Source organism: Equus caballus, chromosome 17 (assembly GCF_041296265.1).
Source record: "Equus caballus isolate H_3958 breed thoroughbred chromosome 17, TB-T2T, whole genome shotgun sequence".
In the NCBI taxonomy this organism is placed as follows: domain Eukaryota; kingdom Metazoa; phylum Chordata; class Mammalia; order Perissodactyla; family Equidae; genus Equus; species Equus caballus.
This window is the reverse complement of record NC_091700.1, coordinates 21879062-21900711: the sequence shown is the minus strand read 5'-3', so window position 1 is coordinate 21900711 and position 21650 is coordinate 21879062. Positions and strand designations below refer to the sequence as shown.

The 21650-nt window shown below is 38.7% G+C and overlaps 1 protein-coding gene across 3 annotated transcripts in view; it reads left to right on the top strand.

Annotated features, from left to right (window-relative positions):
* MIPEP (mitochondrial intermediate peptidase) overlaps positions 1–21650 on the top strand; it is a 185062-nt gene that overhangs the window by 69040 nt on the left and 94372 nt on the right. For all 3 annotated transcript variants that reach the window (XR_002800956.2, XM_070240099.1, XM_023621392.2), the window contains exons 11-14: positions 843–996; positions 2682–2759; positions 4329–4533; positions 5954–6063. Coding sequence is in view for 2 of the 3 variants with exons in the window: in XM_070240099.1 (XP_070096200.1) it covers positions 843–996; positions 2682–2759; positions 4329–4533; positions 5954–6063 (547 nt within the window). In the remaining variant the exon portion in view is untranslated. The remainder of the gene's footprint in view (positions 1–842; positions 997–2681; positions 2760–4328; positions 4534–5953; positions 6064–21650) is intronic.

Genomic DNA, 21650 nt, shown 5'->3' with positions numbered 1-21650 from the left:
ACTCACAAAATCCTATCACTCATTTAGTAATAAGCATAAGTTTGTATATATTGTATATATAAGTTTGTATATATTTGTTAATCCCAGAAAGTGGAAATAGATTAAATATCTACTGTTATTCTACAGCCGTTCTTTCTAGCTGTGGTTATAAAGTTTGGCCTGACTTAAAAACTCAAAAGTGAACGTTCCCATCACATATTCTGGATGTACTTTGGTCTCTGTTGGAATAGGACATGAAAGAGTTGTTTCTGCATGAAGAACAATTAACTTAGCAGTCTGTTATCCTTCGTTTAAGATATATAACTACAAAACAGATAAGATCCAATTGTTTATATTACAGAGATTTTTCCATTAACATAATTTACTGGGTGTGAACTTTAGATTCACTTAGTGTGCCTCAGGACTTGGATTTGTTTAATATTTATGTGATACGAGTCACAGCTTTTTAGAATATAACACATTTCGTGAAGTGAGGTGTACTGTTATAGCTCGAAATGGTCAGACTTTGCATAGAAGTAGGCGTAAAGGAATGTGTGCCGTGTGGGTAATTGAGGCAGGGTGCTTAATTGAGTCAGTGAAAGAGTAAGTAACCTGGGAGAGATGAAGATTGGGGACTAGTATGTCTACTTTAATTACTAGTATTACTCTTACTACCAGTAATAGACTGCTGTACTTCTGAGGAAGACTGAGTCTGAAAATCCTTCAGAAGGTAGAGATAAATCTTTATGTTTTCAGTCCTTTTTTAGCTACTGTGGCCCAAATTTTAAATGAAAAGTTAACTGAATTTACCTTATGAAATTGAAGTAAACAAAAATGCTGTGAACATCTTTTCTCTCTCTTAGGTATAATATTGAGCCCAGTTTATATTGCCCATTTTTCTCCCTTGGAGCATGCATGGAAGGCCTGAATATTTTGTTTAACAAACTGTTAGGGATTTCGTTATATGCAGAGCAGCCTGCAAAAGGAGAGGTGTGGTGTGAAGATGTTCGGAAACTGGTAAGCATCCCTGTTGGCGTCTAGTTGCATCGCTTTCTCTCTTGGGTTTGCTGGTTGAGTTCACAACAGTCTCGTCTGAGGTTAGCTTGGCCCTGATGGAGCGTCTCTCACCTCGTTCCTGTCTCACAGAGAAGCCAAATCACTGCTTCAGATTTAGGACACTGTATAAAAGACACATTTTCCTCTAAGATCAGTTGTTGCCTGAAATTGATGTAAACGTATAACGGCAGAGTTGGTTCTCCGAGAACAATTTTTCAAGGAACTTGGTAGAAAGTTGAGTCTTCGTATGTTGACAAATTCTAGTTGAAGGAAAATTTGTCTCTACTTTTCATATTTCTGCAGTGCTCAGTGTCCCTGTTGGTTAATTCCAGAACCCATTGCATTAGTCAGTTTTCCTTTCCTTCAATCCCTTTCCTGTCCTGTAGGAGCTTATATTTGCGTCAGATTTTAATTTAGATCCTGTGTTCTGATTTGGCTTCTTTGATGGTAAGTTCAAGCCTAGTTACGTCCTTCTCCTGTTAGGGCCCACTTTATTTGAGATGTGAATATTTTTGTGTTTTCCTGATAAGAGTTTGAGGACTTACTGACCCATGTGTTTATCGCAAAGCCTTTGTGTTGTTGTTGTTTTGCTTTTTTGCTTATAGGCTTACCACACGATTCTTTTCACTGTATTTCAAGAAATGAAAGCTAGCTCATTGTCCCTTGCCTAAGTTTTGTGAGAATAGAATAGGTGTCGTGGTGAAATTGAAAGAATTGAATGGGAGCACATTTCATCACTGCGCTTAATTACCGAAGTATCTATTTGTATATTATGTACTTTAAAAAATGATAGAGATTGATAAAATGTGTAGATACAGTGAAAAGCAAAACTGGTAGCAGAAGAGTGAAAGGACAAAATGCGAGTGATTTTGAGGTCTCCCCCACCGCAGGAGGCGAGCCCATCGGGCAGCACTGTTTGCCAGTGTTGTTCACTGCTGTATCCCAGATGCCTTGAACAGTTGTTAGCACCGAGTAGGTTCTTAGTAGATGTTTGTTCAATTAATGAATATATGCTTGCAAGAAGTTTTGAAGCATAAAATTGAGGTTCTCTTTGGCAGAATCCTCAAGTTGTGAAAAGACAAAGAGGGCAAGAGGGAGACTAGTGGTTGAGCTCTCTCCTGTAAGCCGTGCCTCTTCTACAGGCCCGACGGGGAAACGGGAATGAACAATGATATTGCTGCTCTTCAGCTGGAGCCAGAAGCTCCCTTTTGTTGTTTCTGTATTTGAGGGTTATAATTTGTATGGGCATATATCATTACATTCTAAGATTTGAAGGAGAAACCAGTTTGTTGCTAAAGTTGTCAAGCCAGCACTTATTCCCGATTCTTTTGGGTGGTTTGCGGCGGTCTGAAGAGCCGTGTTTGGGAGAGGCGTTGCTGAGACTGGCAGTCAGATGAAGGGCCGGAACGGGGAGGGTCTCCTCTCCTGGACGGAGTTTCCAGTTTAAAATCATCTGAGAGATGGAGCAAAGCAGGTTGAGGAAAAAGTGGAGTCTATCTTGAGATAATATGGAATGTAAGAAGTAATAAAATGTTTATATTTGTAGCTGAGGATGTTTTATATACAAATTCTTGTGTTAGGGATTTTTTTCACTTTTGGAGTTTCTGATAGCCTCATTCACCACTAAATTTAAATTTTTTTTCTAGGCTGTCGTTCATGAATCTGAAGGATTGCTGGGGTACATTTACTGTGATTTTTTTCAGCGAGCAGACAAACCACATCAGGTGAAGCTTTATTTACAAACTTGTCTCTCTAGAAGTGATAGCAGTCAATTTGTATTAATGTGAACTTTCTATGTCATTTTTGCAGTTCCCTTATATTTAAAAGGCATTAATGATAGTTACTAAGTATGCAAATTTGAAGTTAGGATGGAATTTAAAGATAACAAAGGTTATGAAAATAGTTACATCAATCTGTATCTGTCACTTTCATCTGGTCCTGATAATAATGATGGTAGCTGACATTTTAGGAGGCCCTCTTACGGGCCAGCCCTCTGTATACATCACATCTTTGAATGTTCACCTCAGCCTTTTGAGTAGGCACTAACATTATGAGGAAACTGAGGCCAGGGAGGTTAAGTTACTTACCCAGATCGCACAGCCAGAAGTGCTAGGATATGAAGCCAAACATTCTGACTAGAGCCCCAGCTCATAGCTACTTTCCATACTTGGCGGTGGGCCTAGTTTAGCATTACAGAAGGTAGGTCCATATGGAAGCCTCATCAACCACCAGTTTGCTCCTCGTGTGGAATACATGAGGGTCTTTTCCTTTAGCTGTGTACCAGGTTTGCCAGTCAGTCAGCTTCAGCAGTTTCGGGTAATTTGATGGGAAATGCCAAGGGTTCAGGTTTTAAGTTATAACAGAAATAATGGTACCTCCTATTTGAAAAGTCATTCACAATTTCCAAAGCATCTTAATAGATGTGAGCTTAAAAAATCTGTGCAACTGATCTGGGATTTGACAAGGTGGAGATGAGGCTCATAGAGGCAAACCAGCTTCCAGGAGGGTTTGGCCAGTAGGTGTTGAAGGTGGTGCCAGAGTCTAGGGCGTTGGACTCCAAGTTCTGTGTTCTTCGTCTTTGCTTGAATGGCTGGTGGAGAGTCCAGGTTTGTGATTGGGAGCCCTGGCTCCTAGTGCTCAGCCCGGGTTCAGATCCGAGGTGCAGCAATCCAAGTTGTGTGTCCTCAGACACATGACTTAATATTTCCAAGACTCAGTTTCAATTTTCTCATGTGAAAAATAAGATACCTGCCTCATAGGGTTATTGTGAAGAATTAGTAATAATATCTGTGTGAATCTCAGCCTGTTACAGAGGTTACTCCAGATTCCTTGCTTTATGATGGTCTAGAGTTCATCACTTCCAAGAGGTGAAGGTAATAGGTGTGGAAAGTGTCTCCTAGTTGTTTGCCTGACACGTAGAAGCAGTTCAGTAAATATGAGTGTCCTTCCCTCCAGTAGCTCGATGTCTACCCCTTCCCGCTTGCTTGTGAACATCTTGAGGGCGTGGGTCTAAGCTTTTTGATGATGTGTTTCCAGCATCTGTTATAGCATCAGCTCAATACATATTTTTGAAATGAATGAGCGAGTTCATCCAGCTCAATGTATTCTCGGTGTTTTAAAAAAAGTAAAATTTTAGCACAATAAAGTATTGGAAAATGTGTCTATAACTAAATAGAAGAAGAATGGAAATTTGAACTCACACATTTAGGTATAATTTTATATTCACTAAGGTTATTTTATCTTTTAGATTATGTAATACTTTCTTCTCATATTGTGTTTTCTGATTCTTAAAGGATTGCCACTTTACAATCCGTGGAGGCAGATTAAAGGAAGATGGAGACTATCAACTCCCAGTTGTAGTTCTTATGCTCAATCTTCCTCATTCCTCAAGGAATTTACCAACTTTATTAACTCCTGGAATGATGGAAAATCTTTTCCATGAAATGGGACATGCCATGCATTCTATGCTGGGACGTACCCGTTATCAACACGTCACTGGTAAGCCACGCAGAGGAGACTTTTATCTAATACAGTCCTTTAAAAACATATATTTCGTTTTAAATTAGAAAAAAGCCTTTTTCTTTTTCTTTTTTTTTTTTTGGTGAGGAAGATTGTCGCTGAGCTAACATCTCTGCCAATCTTCCTCTACTTTGTATGTGGGTCACCACCACAGCATGGCTTGATGAGCGGTGTGTAGGTCTGCTCTTGGGATCCAAACCTACAAACCCCAGGCCACCAAAGCAGAGCACGTGACCTTAACCACTACACCACTGGGCTGGCCCCAAAGAAAGCTTTTTATTTAGAAAATTTGATCATTTAATAATGTCCTGTGGTCATTTATTGCAGATTGCTTATCTTGTCCTGCCATTGTTTTGCAACCTGATCCTCTTTACATTTTTTTCCTTTCTTGCTAACAGTTCTCACTGAGAAATAAGTCTCAGTTGTCTGTCTTTTGAGTTTGTACCATTTTACATTTTATCATGTTTTATATGGGATTTAAGTTTGTGGCCATATGTGTGGGTGAATAAATATGCATCTCCTAGATACCTAGCACAGCGTTAGTGAGTGAGTAAGTAAATAAATGTTGTCTCTTTTTATCCAAAATCAGTTAGAAAACCTACTAAGGCATGTTGAAAAAATAAGCTACTTTTTATTTTTCTTATACTTTCCCCGGTATAAAATTATAGTTTTTCATGCTGAGCTGTGGCCATATTTGATACTATTGTAGACTTTCCTCTTAGTTGTCACGTCTACGTCTTAAGCTCACTATTGTATATGGTCAGCTTTAGACCACCCAGTAAATTGGCATTTAGTATTTGTTAACTAACTTTATATGCACAGTATTTTGGGGGAGGAGGAGATGTTTGAGAAGACTGTAGGTGAGTGGGACAGAATCATAAAATGTCACCAAAGAGTTCTTACAGGATTTGTTGCTTTAAATAATTTTGAGTTTAAAATATTGCTTTTCTGCATTGAGGATTGACTTTGTTACCAGAAGCAATCAGTGGATAAAATAAAGTACTTTTCAAACAAATGAAGGATAAGCACGTTTGGTGGTAGAATTCAGTGAGTTAAACACGAGTGCCATATTACTGATAAGAATGTTTCAGTGTGTGGTCCGTGCATGGCCCCACACAGCTGAGGGCAGTCTGTTTGCAGGGTGTGAGCTGTCGCTCTACAAGGGCTTTTATCCAGCTGTGCAAATAGTTTGTTTTTCTTTTGCTATATAGGAAAATATATAGGATTATAATAAACTGTTCTGAAAACATGTGCAATAATTTTATAGAAGTAAAATATTGATTTAATGAATTAGAACTTATCATAGTTCATTAGAAGTACAAATAAAAGTTTTAAAAGAGTACATAAAAAGTAAGATAAATATGTCGATGCCAGCTTTTTTCTTTTTCCTTCATTTCAGGGACCAGGTGCCCCACTGACTTTGCTGAGGTTCCTTCTATTCTGATGGAGTACTTTGCAAATGATTATCGAGTGGTTAACCAGTTTGCCAGGCATTATCAAACCGGCCAGGTAGGGAAAGCTCATAGTGTAGTACCGTCCTTTGAGTGGTGGGGTTGGCTTTTGTGACCTGCTGGATGGTGTAGAACTTAGTCCTTCTTCAGAACTCTGTCACCCTCTTTCAGAGCCAGAATCCTTCTACTGTTTTTTTTTCTGATTCCCTTTCTTTGTTTACCAGTCTGTAGCATCATAGTCATAGCATATAGTCATGTGTTGACAAATAGCTGCCTTTCGTTATATACCAAGTAATATGCCGTTTAGTCCTCACAGCCATCCCTGAGGAAAGCACTCTGTTCCTCTTTCCCACATGAAGAGATGAGCTTCCAGTAGCACAGGTCTTCATGCCTGCCTCACTTCAGAAATCCTTAGCTCTTTCTTCTTTCCTTTATGCTTCTGAATATTTGCTCTCTTGGTCTGAATTTATATGTTCTTTCATAAAACTGAACTATATTGCCATGTTTTCCCAATATGCTTAGCGTCTGTATCATGCTAAGTCTGAAAATTCCTAATTTGGGGCTGAGGTTTAAAGAATGTGTTATAATTTTAAAGACTTATAAATTCTGTAAAGTCGTGTTAAAGTGAGAGACACCTGACAGTGAGTTAGCTGTGAGCTGGCTGTCAGCATCATGCAGTTTGCGGTCCACATGTACTTTGGAAAACATACTCTCCCCTTCTCTCAGAACTTTGATGATATAATACTACACTAGGTAGTGTTTTCCCCCTTAGGCTGCATCTACTGAGTGCAGATGTAAAACCATATTCACTTTTGAATCCTCAGCACTTAGAATTATGCCTAGTACATAAAAAGCACTAAAATGAAGCAATGAATAGAATGAAAAAAAGAAGGGCCAAAACCACCTTGATTTGTGACTCTTTTTCTGATTATGTCTCCAGATACATACTGTGATTTGGTCTTTTTTTTTGCTTGATTTTATCTATTACTGCCAACTGTAGAATAATGGATGAGTTTCTGGATAGCTCATCTGAGTTAGTCTTCGTCATAATTTAATTCAGTTATTAAGATGACAAAATAGACATATTTGAGGTCCAACTAGCTACCTGTCTATTAACCCTCAAAGAATTGCTCTGGGAATTATGTAGACTCAGCCCAATAACATAGAAGCACATAACCCATCAAATAATAACGTTATCCATCCATGGCTCCACATTTTGGGTTTGGGAATGATTAGGAAGACCTGATGAAATTCCTTCTTTTGTAACCGCTCCCCTGCCCACCCTCAGCGGCAGCAGAACGTGAGGCACGTTGGAGCAGAACCACAGCACAGTGCTCTGTGGGACCATAAAGGAGAGACCGCTGGCTGTGCCCGGGTGTTGGGCGAGGCTTTCATACAGGAAGTGCTGGAGGAACTAGGTCTTGAAAAAAATATGGCTTGCAGTTTGCGTGTCAGCTCTCAGGAGCCTTCATCTATCTCATTAAAATATTTTTATTGAGGACTCACTAAGAACATATGTAGGTCCTGCAGTTAGGAAATAGTTACTGAGTTTATATTATATTTTATACAGTGCTGAGGCGCTGTTCTCAGCATTCCGGAAACAGCCAAGAATAAATGAGGCAACATTCCAGGGCTCGTGGCTTTAAATTCAGGAGAACTAGGGTGGCGCTAAAGCCAGAAAGAAGAGCCCATACCGAGGCATGGAGAAGCTGAGACAATGGCAAGAACAGGTAGAGGAAGGGAGGGAGAGACAAAGAGACACTGGAAGTTTCTTGTTTCTAGAATTTGCCACCAGTCTCTGCACTCCTCTTGCCCATGGACACCTTTTAATCCCAGCTCATTTTCTAGATCACCTTTTGTGACTGTAGTGATTTTTCTGGGCGTTGTTTATACTGGGCTTTGCCATCACAGTTCCTCTTGGAGTTGGGTCTAGTCCGTGTGGCCGCTGGCTCTCATACAACTCTGCCCCAACCCGTGTTCTCATTTGCCTTTGGCAGACAGCTTCCCTGGATTCCGCCTTTGAACTTGTGGCCTTGCTCGGCCCTTTGTGCCACTGAAGGGAGCACCAGAACAAGGTGGTGGCGGTGGGGGCTGGGAGAAGCAGACTTGAAGATCTGCTGGAGACGTGATTGGAAGGACTTGAGGCTAGTTAGGTGACAGGAGAACGGAGTAGGGAGCAGTCAAAGATGGAGGCTCCATGAGAGGACTCGGAAGAGGGCCGAGTGTGAGGAGGTCAGACACAGTTCTTTGTTTGATATATTGATGAGTATCATTGTTGTTTATGTGGCCGTTAGTAGTTCAAGTCGGAAATTCAGAATCAAATAGATGTTGCAGATGTGCGGGAATAATTGGCGTAGAGATGGCAGTTGAAGAATAGGGAGACTAGAAATTGCTCAGGAGAGAAAAGCAGGAGGCATCACCAGGAAAGGACTGTAGGGAGCTTTGATTCTTAAGAGATCTGAACACAAGCTGTGAGTGGGCCGCACACAGGGAAGGAGGGCTGCAAGAGAGCCTCGCGAGCCTGGCAGAGTCACGCTTACAGCAGAAAGTGAAATTCACCGCACATACTAAGGTCGGTTTTTAAAATATTATCATCTGTTTACACAAACATCAGAAGAGCAAAGAAGGGCTAGAGCCACTGTTTGGAGGGTGGTGTGTTTTCCCAAAAAAGGACAATTCCTATTTTATTACTAAATTCTTCAGTAAGAAGAACCAGTTTTGAACAAGATAGTTTCAAGAAAACAATATTAAGTCCAAATATATACTTTAAACTAGATGAGATAGGAAGAAAGCAATAAACTGCTTTGAATTAATTCAAGGTTCAGACTCAGAAGACATGTCCAATGGACTAAAGGGTTTGCAGACACAATTTCTACAGAATTTAAAATAATTTCGTGATTCCATGGAGAATGGAAAGAGTGCCAGAAGGCAAGAGACGTGTAAATGCTTTGAGTTTCACAAAGGGCTTGCCTCTTCTTGTTACTAATTAAGACACCACATGGCTTGATGTTTTCATTTTAAGGACAGGTCTAGCCTCCAGGACAAGGAGTTAATTCCCTAAAATCTAAGTCTTTGTAAATAAATAACATTAAAGCCCATAAGAAGAATAACAGGGTTGCATTTTCATGCTTATTTCCTATCCTGCTGTATATCAGGAAAGGATTTTTTTTACCATTGTATGCCGTATTCCAGAGAGCTCTCAGAGTAAGGATAATATATGGTGACTGACTAAGCCTACCGGTATCTTATCTGCACTTGAGCGTAGCACAGCCAATGAATTCCTTGTGGTAGAGGAATTAGAAGTATACTTATCAGATTTGCAGGTGCCGTTCAGCTGTCAGATAACATACCAGAGGTGCTTATTTGAGATTCAAAACTGTCTTGACAAGCTACATCAAAGCTGAAGTGGAATTTATTGTAAATTAATCTTAAAATCAATAGCACGAGTATAGAAGGAGTACATGCTTGGTAGCAGTTCATATGAAAAAATCCCAGATTTTTAGACATAATAAACTTAACATGAACCAACCGTCTGCTGGACTTTCCCTATAAATCTCATTCAGTCTTAGGCTGCATTAGGGGCCTGTGGTGTCTAGGAAACCAAAAGTTATTGTCTCTCTTCTCAGTGTTATTGGTTCAGGCCTCCAGCCTACCCTTTCCTGTTGTTCCCAATGAGCACAAAATTATCTGCAGGAGGCCCTACTTCTAGAAGCATGATCCTTGTCCTCCCTTAAACATTGCAAGGTGCAGTTTACTTTTAGTTGTGGTAAAATACACATACCATCAAGTTTCCTATCTTAACCATGCCTTCAGTGGACCATTCAGTGCTGTTAGTATTAAGTACTTTCTCATTGTTGTGCTTCCACCGCCACCGTCTATCCACAGAACTCTTCATCTTGCAAAACTGAAACTATGTACCCGTTTAAGCGGTAACTCATTTCCCCTCCCCACGACCCCTGGCAACCACCATTCTACTTTCTGTCTCTATGCATTTGACCGCTCTAGGTGCCTAATACAACTGGAATCATACAGTATTTGTCCTTCTGTGACTGGCTTATTTCACTTAACATAATGTCTTCAAGGTTCATCCATGTAGTAGCATGTGTCAGAATTTACTTCGTTTCTAAGGCTGAATATATTCCATTGTGTGGATATACCACATTTTGTTTATCTACTCATCCGTTGATGGGCACTTGGATTACTTCCACCTTTTGACCATCTGCAGTACTGCTTCTGTGAATATGAACACGGGTGTAGAAATATCTGTTGGAGACCCTGCTTTCAGTTCTTTTGATGTGGGATTGCTGGATCATATAGTAATTCTGTTTTTAATTTTTTGAGGAACCACCGTACTATTTTCCACAGCAGCTGCATCATTTCAGCTCCCACCAGCAGTGCTCAAGGTTCCAGTTTCTCCACATCCTTGCCAATACTTGTTATTTTCTGATTTTTTTGATAGTAGCCATCCTAAGGAGTGTGAGGTAGTATCCTATTGTGGTTTGATTTGCATTTACATAATGACTAGTATTCTTGAGCATCTCTTTATATGCATATTGACCATTTGTGTGTCGTCTTTAGAGAAATGTCAATTCGACTCCTGTGCCCAGTTTTCAATTGGATTGTTTGTTTTTTGGTTGTTGAGTTGTAGAAGTTCTTTATACAGTCTCATTATTAATCTCTTATCACATAGATGAGTTCACATATTTTTTCTCCTGTGGGTTCCCTTTTTACTCTGTTGATTGTGTCCTTTGGTGCACAGGAGTTTTTAATGTGAATGTGTCTAATTTATCTACTTTTTTGTTGTTGTTGCCTGTGCTTTTGATATATCTGAAGAAATATCTGAGAAATCATTATCAAATCCAATGTCATGAAGCTTTTCTCCTGTGTTTTCTTCTAAGAACTTTATAGTTTTCAGTCTTACATTTGGGTCTTTGATTCATTTTTAGTTACTTTTAATGGATGGTGCAATTTTTTTTTTCATATTTTAAAAATTCTGAAAATGGAATCTCTCAATCTCTCGTTAGCTCTCTATGTCTGATGGTGTAGTGTGTCCTGCTCCTCATTTGTTAGAAAATCACAGGTGCCTTTTTTTTTTTTTTTTTTTTTGCTGAGGAAGATTAGCCCTGTGCAAACATCTGTGCCAATCTTCCTCTACTTTATATGTGGATCGCCACCACAACGTGGCTGACAAGTGGTATAGGTCTGTGTCCAGGATCTGAACCCATGAACCTGGGCTGCGGAAGTGGAGCACACTGAACTTAACCACTATGCCAGGGGGCTAAGCACTATGCCAGAGGGCTGGCCTCCGACAGGTGCTTTCTTTTTCTTTTTACAATTATTGAGTTCTTAGATTCACAGAAATAAGATAGTTTTAGCCACTACACCAAAGTTGAAAATACTAAGCACTTCTGTCATGCAGTCTGAAAGCCTGACCCTTGACCCCTATCCCTGAACACCCTGTAGGGAAGCTAGGCTGTCCCTGACACTCAGATTATTTGGAGTACCCAGAGTTTTCTCTTCTTTCTCTCACTACCTGTAGATATTTACTCCTAAAAGGGGCAGGATTTTTTTGTCTCTGCCCTAGATTTTTGATCTGTTCACAAGTTTTAGGTGGATTTCTAAAAATGAGCACATCTCATACTTCTACTTTGCATCTCTAAAGTTCTCAGCTTGCTCAGATTGAATTTTCCCCAGGCCTCTGTAGCTATATATAACTGAATTGAATTAGCCAAGCTCCTGAGTAGACCTGGTGCTTGATTACCCACCTAAAAGAAAAAATTGTTTCCTCTACATTCCACACTTCAAACACCAAATGTGTGAGTGTTTTCCCCACACCAACCAAATTCTCCAGTGCTTGACAGACACCAACTGAGTGTCCTCCAGTTTAACTCCATTCTAATTGCTAATTCAATTACTAATTGCTTGGAGTTTGCACAGACCCTACGGTTAAGAGCTCAGTCCCACAAGACTTGCCCCCCTTCAGAGGCCAGTCGAAAGTCCAAGTTGTCGCCTGTGCTTCTGTATAAAGTGGAGGGTCCCTCGACTCCCTCCTCACCTTCCGTAAATTGCAAGAATAGCTCACAGAATCCAGGAAAACAGTTTACTCACTAGATTACAAGTTTATTATAAAGAGTGGAACTCAGGAAGAAGCACAGAGTTTCCACGCCCTCTCCAGCTGCACCACCCTCCCAGCACCTCCGTGTGTTTGCCAGCCTAGAGGCTCTCCAGACCCCTTAGTTGCGGGTTTTTATGGAGGCTTCATTATGTAGGGACGTGGGCATGATTGCTTAAGTTATTGTCCATTGATGTCAGTCAGTCTCCAGCCCCCTCCCATCCCCAGCCTCTCATCATATGGTTTGTTCCTTTGGCAGCCGGCCCCCATCCTCCAGGAGCCACCTCATTAGTATAATCTCTGCTGGGGTCGAAAGGGACTTATTATGAATAACAAAATGTGCTTCTCTCACTCCTGCCACTCAGGAAATTACAAAGGTTTTACAAGCTCTGTGCCAGGAACCCAGAGATGAAGACCAAATATGTACGTATTATATCACAATATCGTACCACCCTATTTCCCTTCAGCAGTGTCAGCCTCTGTCTTCTTTTGTCCCCACTTCCTCAGTTTCCAACTAATGACCTCCAGCCCCCCTCCTCCCACATGCACTGGCAATGTCCCCACCTTTTCCCACAGTAGATACCCTTTGCCCTCAGCATGTTGCTTGGAGCAGCGCTGCCAGCCCCAGTGCGTTTCCATATGTACAAAGTGTTTTGTGGGACACCATGTTTTACGGTGTCATCGTGAACTAGAAAGCGTTCTGAGAAGAGGCTCTGCATTAGTGTAAATTGGAAACGGCTTCATAGTGGGAATGGTGTAAGAAAATAGGTTTTTACAGTAGAAGAAAGAAGCTTCAGTCTTTCATGTAATATTTGAAGGATATCATGTAAAGGAACAGAGTGCATTTGTTCTATGTCATTGCAGAAAAAAACAATATTACTAGGAACTGTTAGGGGGAATTATAATAAAGCTGATTTCAGTTCAGTAGTTTCTTCTCATAAATGATCAGAAAGGAGCTACTTCTAAAAGTAATAAAATTATTTAATATTTAATGTTGCAAAATAATATTTGTAGAATAAACAGCTGTGAAACCACCACCCAACTTAAAAAGTAAAGCATTTCTGTAAGCGCCTCTCCAGAGGTAAGGACTGTCCTGAATTCTTATTAGTTTGTGGCTTAAAAATAGATTTTGCCACATGGTTTATTTATTCCTCAGAAGTAGAATGTTTAGTTTTGTTCTTGTGCAGTGTTTAGTTTTTGTTTTCTTTTCACAAAATGTTATTATACTGTTGATAATCTTCTGTGATTTGCTTTCTGCAGTTATTATATGCCTAAGATTCATCAGCGTTGCATGTAGGTGCAGTATATTTACTTTCAATTCAGCATGAAATTCCATAATTTATGTACTCATTCTTGTGTCGTTGGGCACGTGGATTCTTCCAGGTTTTTACTAGTTTCCATGATTCTGCTATGAACATTTTTATACTTTTGTCCTTATATTCATGTGCAACGTTGGAGTTGCTGGGTAATTGCTGGTGTAAGGTATGCACCTCTTCAAGTTTATGAGATAATGCCAAGTTGTTTTCTTTTAATTGAGATATAATTGATGTATAACATTGTATTCATTTTAGGTGTGCGACTTAATGATTTGATACATGTATACATTGCAAAATGATTACTACAGTAAGTTTAGTTAACATCAGTCACCACACTTAGTTACAATTTTTTTCTTGTGATATGAACTTTAATACTCTCTTAGCAACTTTCAAATATACAGTATAGTATTGTTAACTGTAGTCACCATGCTGTACATTGCAGCCCCCGGACTTGTTTATCTTATAACTAGAAGCTTGTACCTTTTGACCCCCTTCATTCATTTCAGCCACCCTGCACCTCCAACCTCTGGCAACCACCAATCTGTTCTCTATATCTACGAGTTTGTTTTTGTTTTGTTTTGTTCTTTTTTTAAGATTCCACATATAAATGAGATCATACAGTATTTTCTCTGACTTATTTCACATGCCAAATTGTTTTTCAAAATGTTTGTGCTGATTTGTACTCCTCTTAGCAGTGGTTTCCATTGCACCACGTCCTCATCAACGTTTGTCCTTGTCAGGAGTTCTGGTGTGGCCAGCTTTGTGGTTATGAGGGGGGAGGCTGTTGTGACCCTAATGCAGCAGCGTTCCCTGAGGACTTCTAAGGTCGAACATCTTTTTGTGTTTTCATTATGTGTTTTTGTTTTCTCTTCTGTCAAATGCCTGTTTGTCTTATGCTCATTTTCCTTTTTGGCATTTGCCTTTTTCTTACTGATTTCTCAGGTCTCTTGATATGTTGGAATAGTAATCCTTTGTTAGGCAAATGTCTTCTCTCGGTTTGTGGCTTGTCTTTTCACTTACTTTATAGTATCTTTTGATGGATTTAATTCCTTCATCTTAATATTGTTGAATTTAGCAGTCTTTTTTATAGTTAATGCTTTTTATATCTTATTTTAATAACTTTTGTTTCCCTAGAAGTTATATTCTTCTGTTTTTCTTCTAAAATTTTTAATGTTTTTCCTTTATCTTTAGATCTTTGATCAAGTTGGAAATTCTCTTTGTATTTAGTGTAAGGTGGAAATCCAGGTTCCTGTCTTCTCTGAATGACCAATGGTCCGGCACCATTTCTTCTCTCTCCAGGGGTCTGTCCTATACCAAGTACCCGTATACATACAACAGTCTGTTCATGGAATTTCTCTTTTATTCCATTGTTTAGGGTGGTCTGTCTTGGTACGAATGCCGTGCTTTCTATTAAGTCTTGATATCTGATAGGATAAGTCTTCCTTTATTTGTTCTTCAAAAATTTCTTGTCTATTCTTGGGCCATTGTATTCTTTTGTATACATTTTAGAATCAACTTATCTATTTTCTTGAAAAACTCTGATGAGAGTTTGATTGGGATCACATTAAATCTGTGCATCAATTTGGGGAGAATTTCTCTCTCTTAATAATAAATCATCCAATCCATGAATATGACATATCTCACCATTTGTTAGGTCTTTTAAAAAGTCTTCTAATAAAATGTTAAAGTTTTCTTCCCAAGAGTCTTGCTTAACTTTTCTTAGACTTAGTCCTAGATGCCGTACCTTTTTGGTAATATGTAGATGTATATTTAAAAAAATTGTATTTGCTAATTGTTGCTGGTGTTTAAAAGTGCAATTTATCCTTTTATGGACATAGATCTTATTTTCTGCAACCTTGTTAAACTGTCTTATTAATTCTAATATCTACAGAATTTGTAAAGTTTTTCAGTCGGACTTCTCTTGTAGATAATGACAGTTTTATTTTTCCCTTCCTGTTTGTATGATTTGTATGTCTTTTATTTCTTTTTCTTGCTCTGCTCGACTTACTAGAACCTCCAGTACAATGTTGAATAGAAGGTGTGATATGGCCATTATTCGCCTTTATCCTGATTTTTAAAGGAACTGTTTATAGTGTTTTACCATAAGAAAGATATTTGTTATAGGTTTGGTGGACATATCAGGAAAAGGAAATTCTTTCCTATTTTGAGTCTGCCAAGTTTTTTAAAAACATCATTAATGAGCATTACATTTTATCAGATTTTTTTCTGCATCTTTTCAAATAATTGAGTTGTTCTTTTTCTTTAATCTCTTAATATAATGAATGTTGATGTTAAATGTCAAGCCACCATTCCAGGGTTAAATGACCTTGGTCCTAACTTACTATTTTTTTAATACAACGCTGGCTTCAGTTTGCTAATATTTTGTATATAGAGGATTTTTGCGTCTGTACTTGTAAGAGGTATTGGCTTGTGATTTTTCTTTGTCCTCTTGTTCTTTGCTGGTATTGACGTTAAGTGTATACCATTTCATAAAATGAGTTCTTGAATGCTCCTTCTTTTCCTTACAAGCACTTTTCTAAAATTGTAATAATCTGTTCCTTGAAACTTTGTCAGAATTCATCTATAAAACCGTTCAGGTCTGTTATTTTCTCTGTGGGAAGATTTTTTAAATGACTAATTCCTTAATAGTCATAGGAATCTTCAGGCCTTCTTTTCTTCTTAAGTAAGCTTTGCTAAGTTGTCATTTTCTAGAAATTTATCTATTTAATCCAAGTTTTCAGGTTTATTGGCATAAAGTTATTTATAGCATTCTTTTATCCTTCAAATCCTACTAAATCTGTAGTTATGTCCTTTTCATTCCTAATATTGTTCTTTCATTTTTTTCTATTAATTTTGGCAGAAATTTCTCTATATTATTAGTATTTTCAAAGAACTAATGCTAATTCTTTTTCCCTCTTTATTTTGTTTGTTTTAGTTCATTAGTTTCTGTTTTTATTATTATGCTTTCCTTCCTCCTTCTTTGTTTTTTCCCCCCAAATTCTTAAGGTAATTTCTTAGCTAATTAATTTCAGTCTTATCCATCATATGCATTTAAATTTTAATGCTATAATTTTACTTTGTGTGATTCAGTGCTTTAGCTACATGCTACAATTTTAATTCGAAATATTTCTAACGTTGCTAATTTCCATTATAATTTCCTGTTTGGCCAACAAGTTGTTAGAAGTGTAGTTTAAAAATTTTAAACCTTTGTGGGGGAGTTATTTATCTTTTTCTAATTGACATCTAATTGATTAGTCTAACCAGTATTGATTCTTTGCAGGTTGTTGATATTTATTTTATGTCTTAGTGTGTCATCAGCGTTTTGGAAATGTTCTATTTGTGCTTGAGTACATTGTATATTTTGTAATTGTTGGGTCTGGGGTTTCATACAAGTCTGTTAAGTCAACCTTATAATCGTATTGTTTAGATTTTTGATATATTACTAATTTTTTTGACCTAGCAAAAATTGAGACGTGAAAGTCTTCCTCTAAGATGATGAATGTGTAATTTTTTCCCCTTAGTTCTATCCAATTTTTAAAATTATTAAGACTTTATTTATTTAGAGCAGTTTTATGGTCATGGCAAAATTGAGGGGAAGATAGAGAGATTTCCTATATAACCCCTGCCCCACACATGGAGAGCCTTCCGCATTATCAACATCCCCCACCAGAGTGGTACATTTGTTATGACTGATGAACCTGCACTGACCTGTCAGTATCACCCAAAGTTCGTAGTTTACGTGAGGGTTTACTCTTGCTGCTGTACACACTGTGAGTTTGCACAAATGTGTAATGACGTGTGTCCTTCATTGTGGTATCATACCAAGTGTTTTTATTGCCATAAAAATTTTCCCATCCATTTTTGTTCTGTGTATTTTGAGAGAATGCATAAATGTGTAGAGTTGTTATATCTTCCTGATGAACTATTCCTTTCTTCCTCATGTATTATCCTCTTAATCTTCATAATGCTTCTTGTCTTTAAAGTCTGTTTTTTTCTGATAATCTTGCAACCTTAGCCATATTGCTAATCACCAAATATAGTCAATTGATTTTTGAGAAAACCTACATTTTTTGTATAATTTTGTCCACTAGCCGCTGCACTAAAATGTTTGTTGCTCTAGTTATCTTTCTCACAAAATATTTATCAAATAGTAAATAACAGAAATTAACATTTGCAATTTTATATATTTTTTTGCTTATTTAATTCTGTCTAGCAGTGTATGAAGTAGGTACATAGTTATCTACACTTTATGGAAACTGAGGCTCAGACAGGTAGTAATTTGCCAGGGGTCACACAGTAGTAACATGGGTCTTAGTGGACCTATTAGTTTCACATCAGAATTTCCTTAAAGTTCTGTCAGAATTGCTCAAATCAATATTATGGCATTGTGAATGTTTCCTTTTTCCAGTGTTTCCTGGTTAAAAGTCCCTTAACATGGTAGCAAATGCCTTATACTTCTTACACATTATGGCTCATGAAAGAGCAGACCCATTTCCATTGTAAGTGTTATTTTTAGAACAGTAAAATTCCAGTGCTTTCATTTTAGGACTGTTCTGTGCTGCATCATTAGAAGATTTAGCTTGTTGCCTTAGTTTGTGAAAGTCAGCCCAAGGCTAAAATTGCTTAAGATCTATTTCCAAGGAGACATACTGACTTGTAATAAATCTTGTCATTCTTTTTCAGGAGATATGAATAAGGATTGAAGGTAAAAATTATAGTGCAACGAGAACTAGATTAGTTTTGGCAGATTTAAGCTGTTTTGAAACTTTCCTTATTTTCAACTTTGGTGCTTCTCAATTATGTCTAGACAAGAGTGTTGAACTGGGAGGCAGAGCCGGCTCTGACCCCGGCCCCAGCACCACGCACAGGGGACCTCAGATCAGTCACTGAACTTGTCTGAGTCTTCTCTGCTCTTTTGTATAAAAGAAAAATTAAGAATTAATACCTCCAAAATTATCTCAAGAATTCTTATCTGTCAAACTTAATAATGTATGCAAACTGTGAACATGGTGTTATTAGAATTTTTTAAAGAAAAAATGGCAAATAGACTTCACCACACATTAAAATGTCTAAACATTTGTTGAACCCTGTAGAACTGGAAGCCATGTGACTTCTGTTCCCTGAGGCCATTGGTGAGTTTGTGATAATAGATGTAAGCATTTCTAAAGGTTCTTTCATCTTGGATCATCTTAGTTTGTTGGAAAACCCCACTAACACATATTGATTATGTGCCATTTGGATTTCTAGCTAATAGCAAAACAGGCTGGTTGAGACAGGCTGAATCCGGTTGTTTTCCCGTTATAGACGTGCGCAGAGATTGAGTGCTGGGGTGGTATGGGATCAAGCTGCGAGATTGAAGCTGCTGACTGGACAGCTTTGGTGCTTGGCTTTCTGCCTCTGAAGGCTGTTCTTGTTTTGGATGACCATGTCTCAACAAGTTTATAGCATCAAATCCAGCATGTTCCCGGGGGATATTGATGGTAGGAGTTCTCTGCTGCAGGAGTTGAATTATTACCATAACAGGGATTTGTACCAGAAAATGTCTTAACTTTCAGTATTTATGCATCTTCTACCATAATAAATTTTCTAAGTGGTGATAAATAAAACAAGATATTTTATCACAGTGACTTGGCTCTGTAAGAATTTGATGCCAAACTTTTAACATAATGTTATTTAAATTAGACTTGTGAGATTGTGAAGTGATAGAAAATGTCTGGGAAATTTATGAGGTTATGTGCTTATAAGTTAAGTTTATGGGGAAACATTTAGAGAATTCAAGTAATGCCAGGTTTGCTAAAGCACTTGCATTTTTGATGATATTTCTAAAATCTTCCAAAAATTGCTTTCTTAATATAATAGAAAAGCTATCGTTATTTTAATATTTTTGTTCTTGTGTATGGTCAGCAAATTCTGCCACTTATATTTATGCCAAGAACACAGTGAACAGCTTGCTCCCTTTGGAGGGCAGCGTGCATAGGCTGTGGACAGCTGACAGTGAGCACCCACATGAAGCTCTCGAGACAGTTGTTACTAGGGCGACAAGGGAAGGTGTTGTCCTTCCTTCTTGATACTTTCAAGAAGGAAGAGGGGTATCTATTGTTAGAGACGGCAGTCCTGACCCGAGGCTGTCAGGCCCTCTGGCATGTGTGCTCACCCTCCTGTGACAGCGTTTAGAGAGACAAATGTGTTCAATGCAGGGACTTGAATTTTTTCCAATTAGTTAATACTTTTCACAGTTTGGTTGAATAACTGTTACCTCATTGAATCTTCCTACTAATTTTTTTGCGGCAGTGTTTTTATCTTCATTTTACAAGTGAGGACACAGGATACAGAGAGACTTGCCTGCTGTCACCAAGCAAACGAGGAGTGCTAGGAAATGTGCAGTCTGCCTTGCACGCGGTGCTGCCTTCTTACGGATGGTTCTTTTGCTTGTAAAGTTAGGATAATTTCGTTTTGCTCACCTTTGTTTTTCAAGTCATTGTGATAATTATGTTTTTCTAAGTCAGAGCATCTTAAAATTTAACATGCGTAGAATCACCTGGGGGTCTGGTTAAAATGTGGGGTCTAGTCAGCGGGTGTGGAGCAGCCTGGGAATTTGTATTTCCAACCAGCTCCCAGATCATGCTGATGCTGCTGGGCTCTACTTGCTTTAGGCTTCATATAGTTGGGCAATTATTGGTCTTATAATTCGTATTTTAATTCTAAGCAGGAAACCAGACTTTACCTTCTTGACAGAAAAATTGAGTTTATAGTCTTTCATCTCCTCTTTTTAACCATAATTCTGTTCCGGCATTTAAAAAAAAATGAAAGAGTTTGTGCTGGGCGTGGGCTCTAGCGTAGCCGTGCGCCCTGGGTGCACAGGAGGCAGGGAGCTCCCACTCCGAGGGGCTTTAGAGGGGCCTTTCACAGCACAATGGCTGACTGCACCTCAGAGAGTCTGGTTGGGCTCCGGAAATTTAAATTTAAGCCACCAGATGCATCAGTGGACATAGGATGGATAAATTAACTAAATACTGGAACTAGGAACTGCCATTCACACAGCGAGCCTTGGGGGTGGGGCCGTGTAGCCTACTGCTGCTCCGAGACCTAAGTCGGATCTTGGTGGTTTATGGGATCTGGCGCATGTACTGTTAGACAGGCTGCACTGTTAGACGTTGTTGCAGTCATACAAAGCCAGATCTCAACTCTTCAGAGACAAACAGCATTTTTGTTTTTAAATAGAGACCAAAGATAATTACGGAAAAATTCATATTGAATTGTTAAAATAAAGTAGGTCACTGTAGCTAATTACTGGCGTTTTATGTTCCAATTGTAGAAACCACAATTTTACCATTTTCCTCTTTATCAGTGGGGAGAAAAAACCCACAATGTCTTTCTACATTTTATAGCTAGGGTGAATCTTTGAAATAGAAATACTACCACTATAATAGTACAAGAGGCATAATTAATTGTTAGAGTGATTGCCTTTGACACTTTAAATAATTGCTGTCTTCTAAATTCCTCCCTTGCTTTATCTGTACCTCTTTTGTGGTGGTTGGGGCATTTTTCCTTGCATTATTAATTTCAGCATGCATTCTTTTTCTCGTTCCTGGTATCAGGATCAAGAAGGATTCATTGTGTCACCCAGCTGCTTAGTAGGGTGCCTTGCACACAGTGGGGTGCTTTGCAAAGATGAGCGGGGCGGGTCTCCCTGACGAACCCGACCTCATCTTACTGCTCTGTCTTCTCCCACCAGCAGGGCCGCCCCTCAGTACACACCGAGTCAGCCAGCATCAAAGCAGGCCTGCTCCAGCCCCTTGGGCTTCTGCAGGGACGGCAGCTCTTCCACGCATTTTTATGAAAGGAGCTCAGCCAAGGGCGGAATTATCTAAAATATAAGTTCATTCAGTAAATATTATTTTGAAATACATTTGGATTAATGTTCTCAAACCTTGTTCAAAATGGTCTGCGCTTGTTAAAGGATACAGATTGTTTCAGAAAACCATTTCTGTCCTAAGAGAGTCTGTAAGGGTTGCAGATTACTACGCTTTGTTGAGGGTTTGTAACTAGATGTAGTATTGCATTTAAGAGAAAGGGCTCCGTGAAATCAATATTGATACTAGGAGATACCCGGAAAAGAGCCAAGTGGAAATCTTCCTCTTTTCACTGTGGAAAAAGAATTTTGCAGGAGAGAAACGTGGGGTTTGGGCTGGTATTATTTGGCATTTTTAGCGTGGC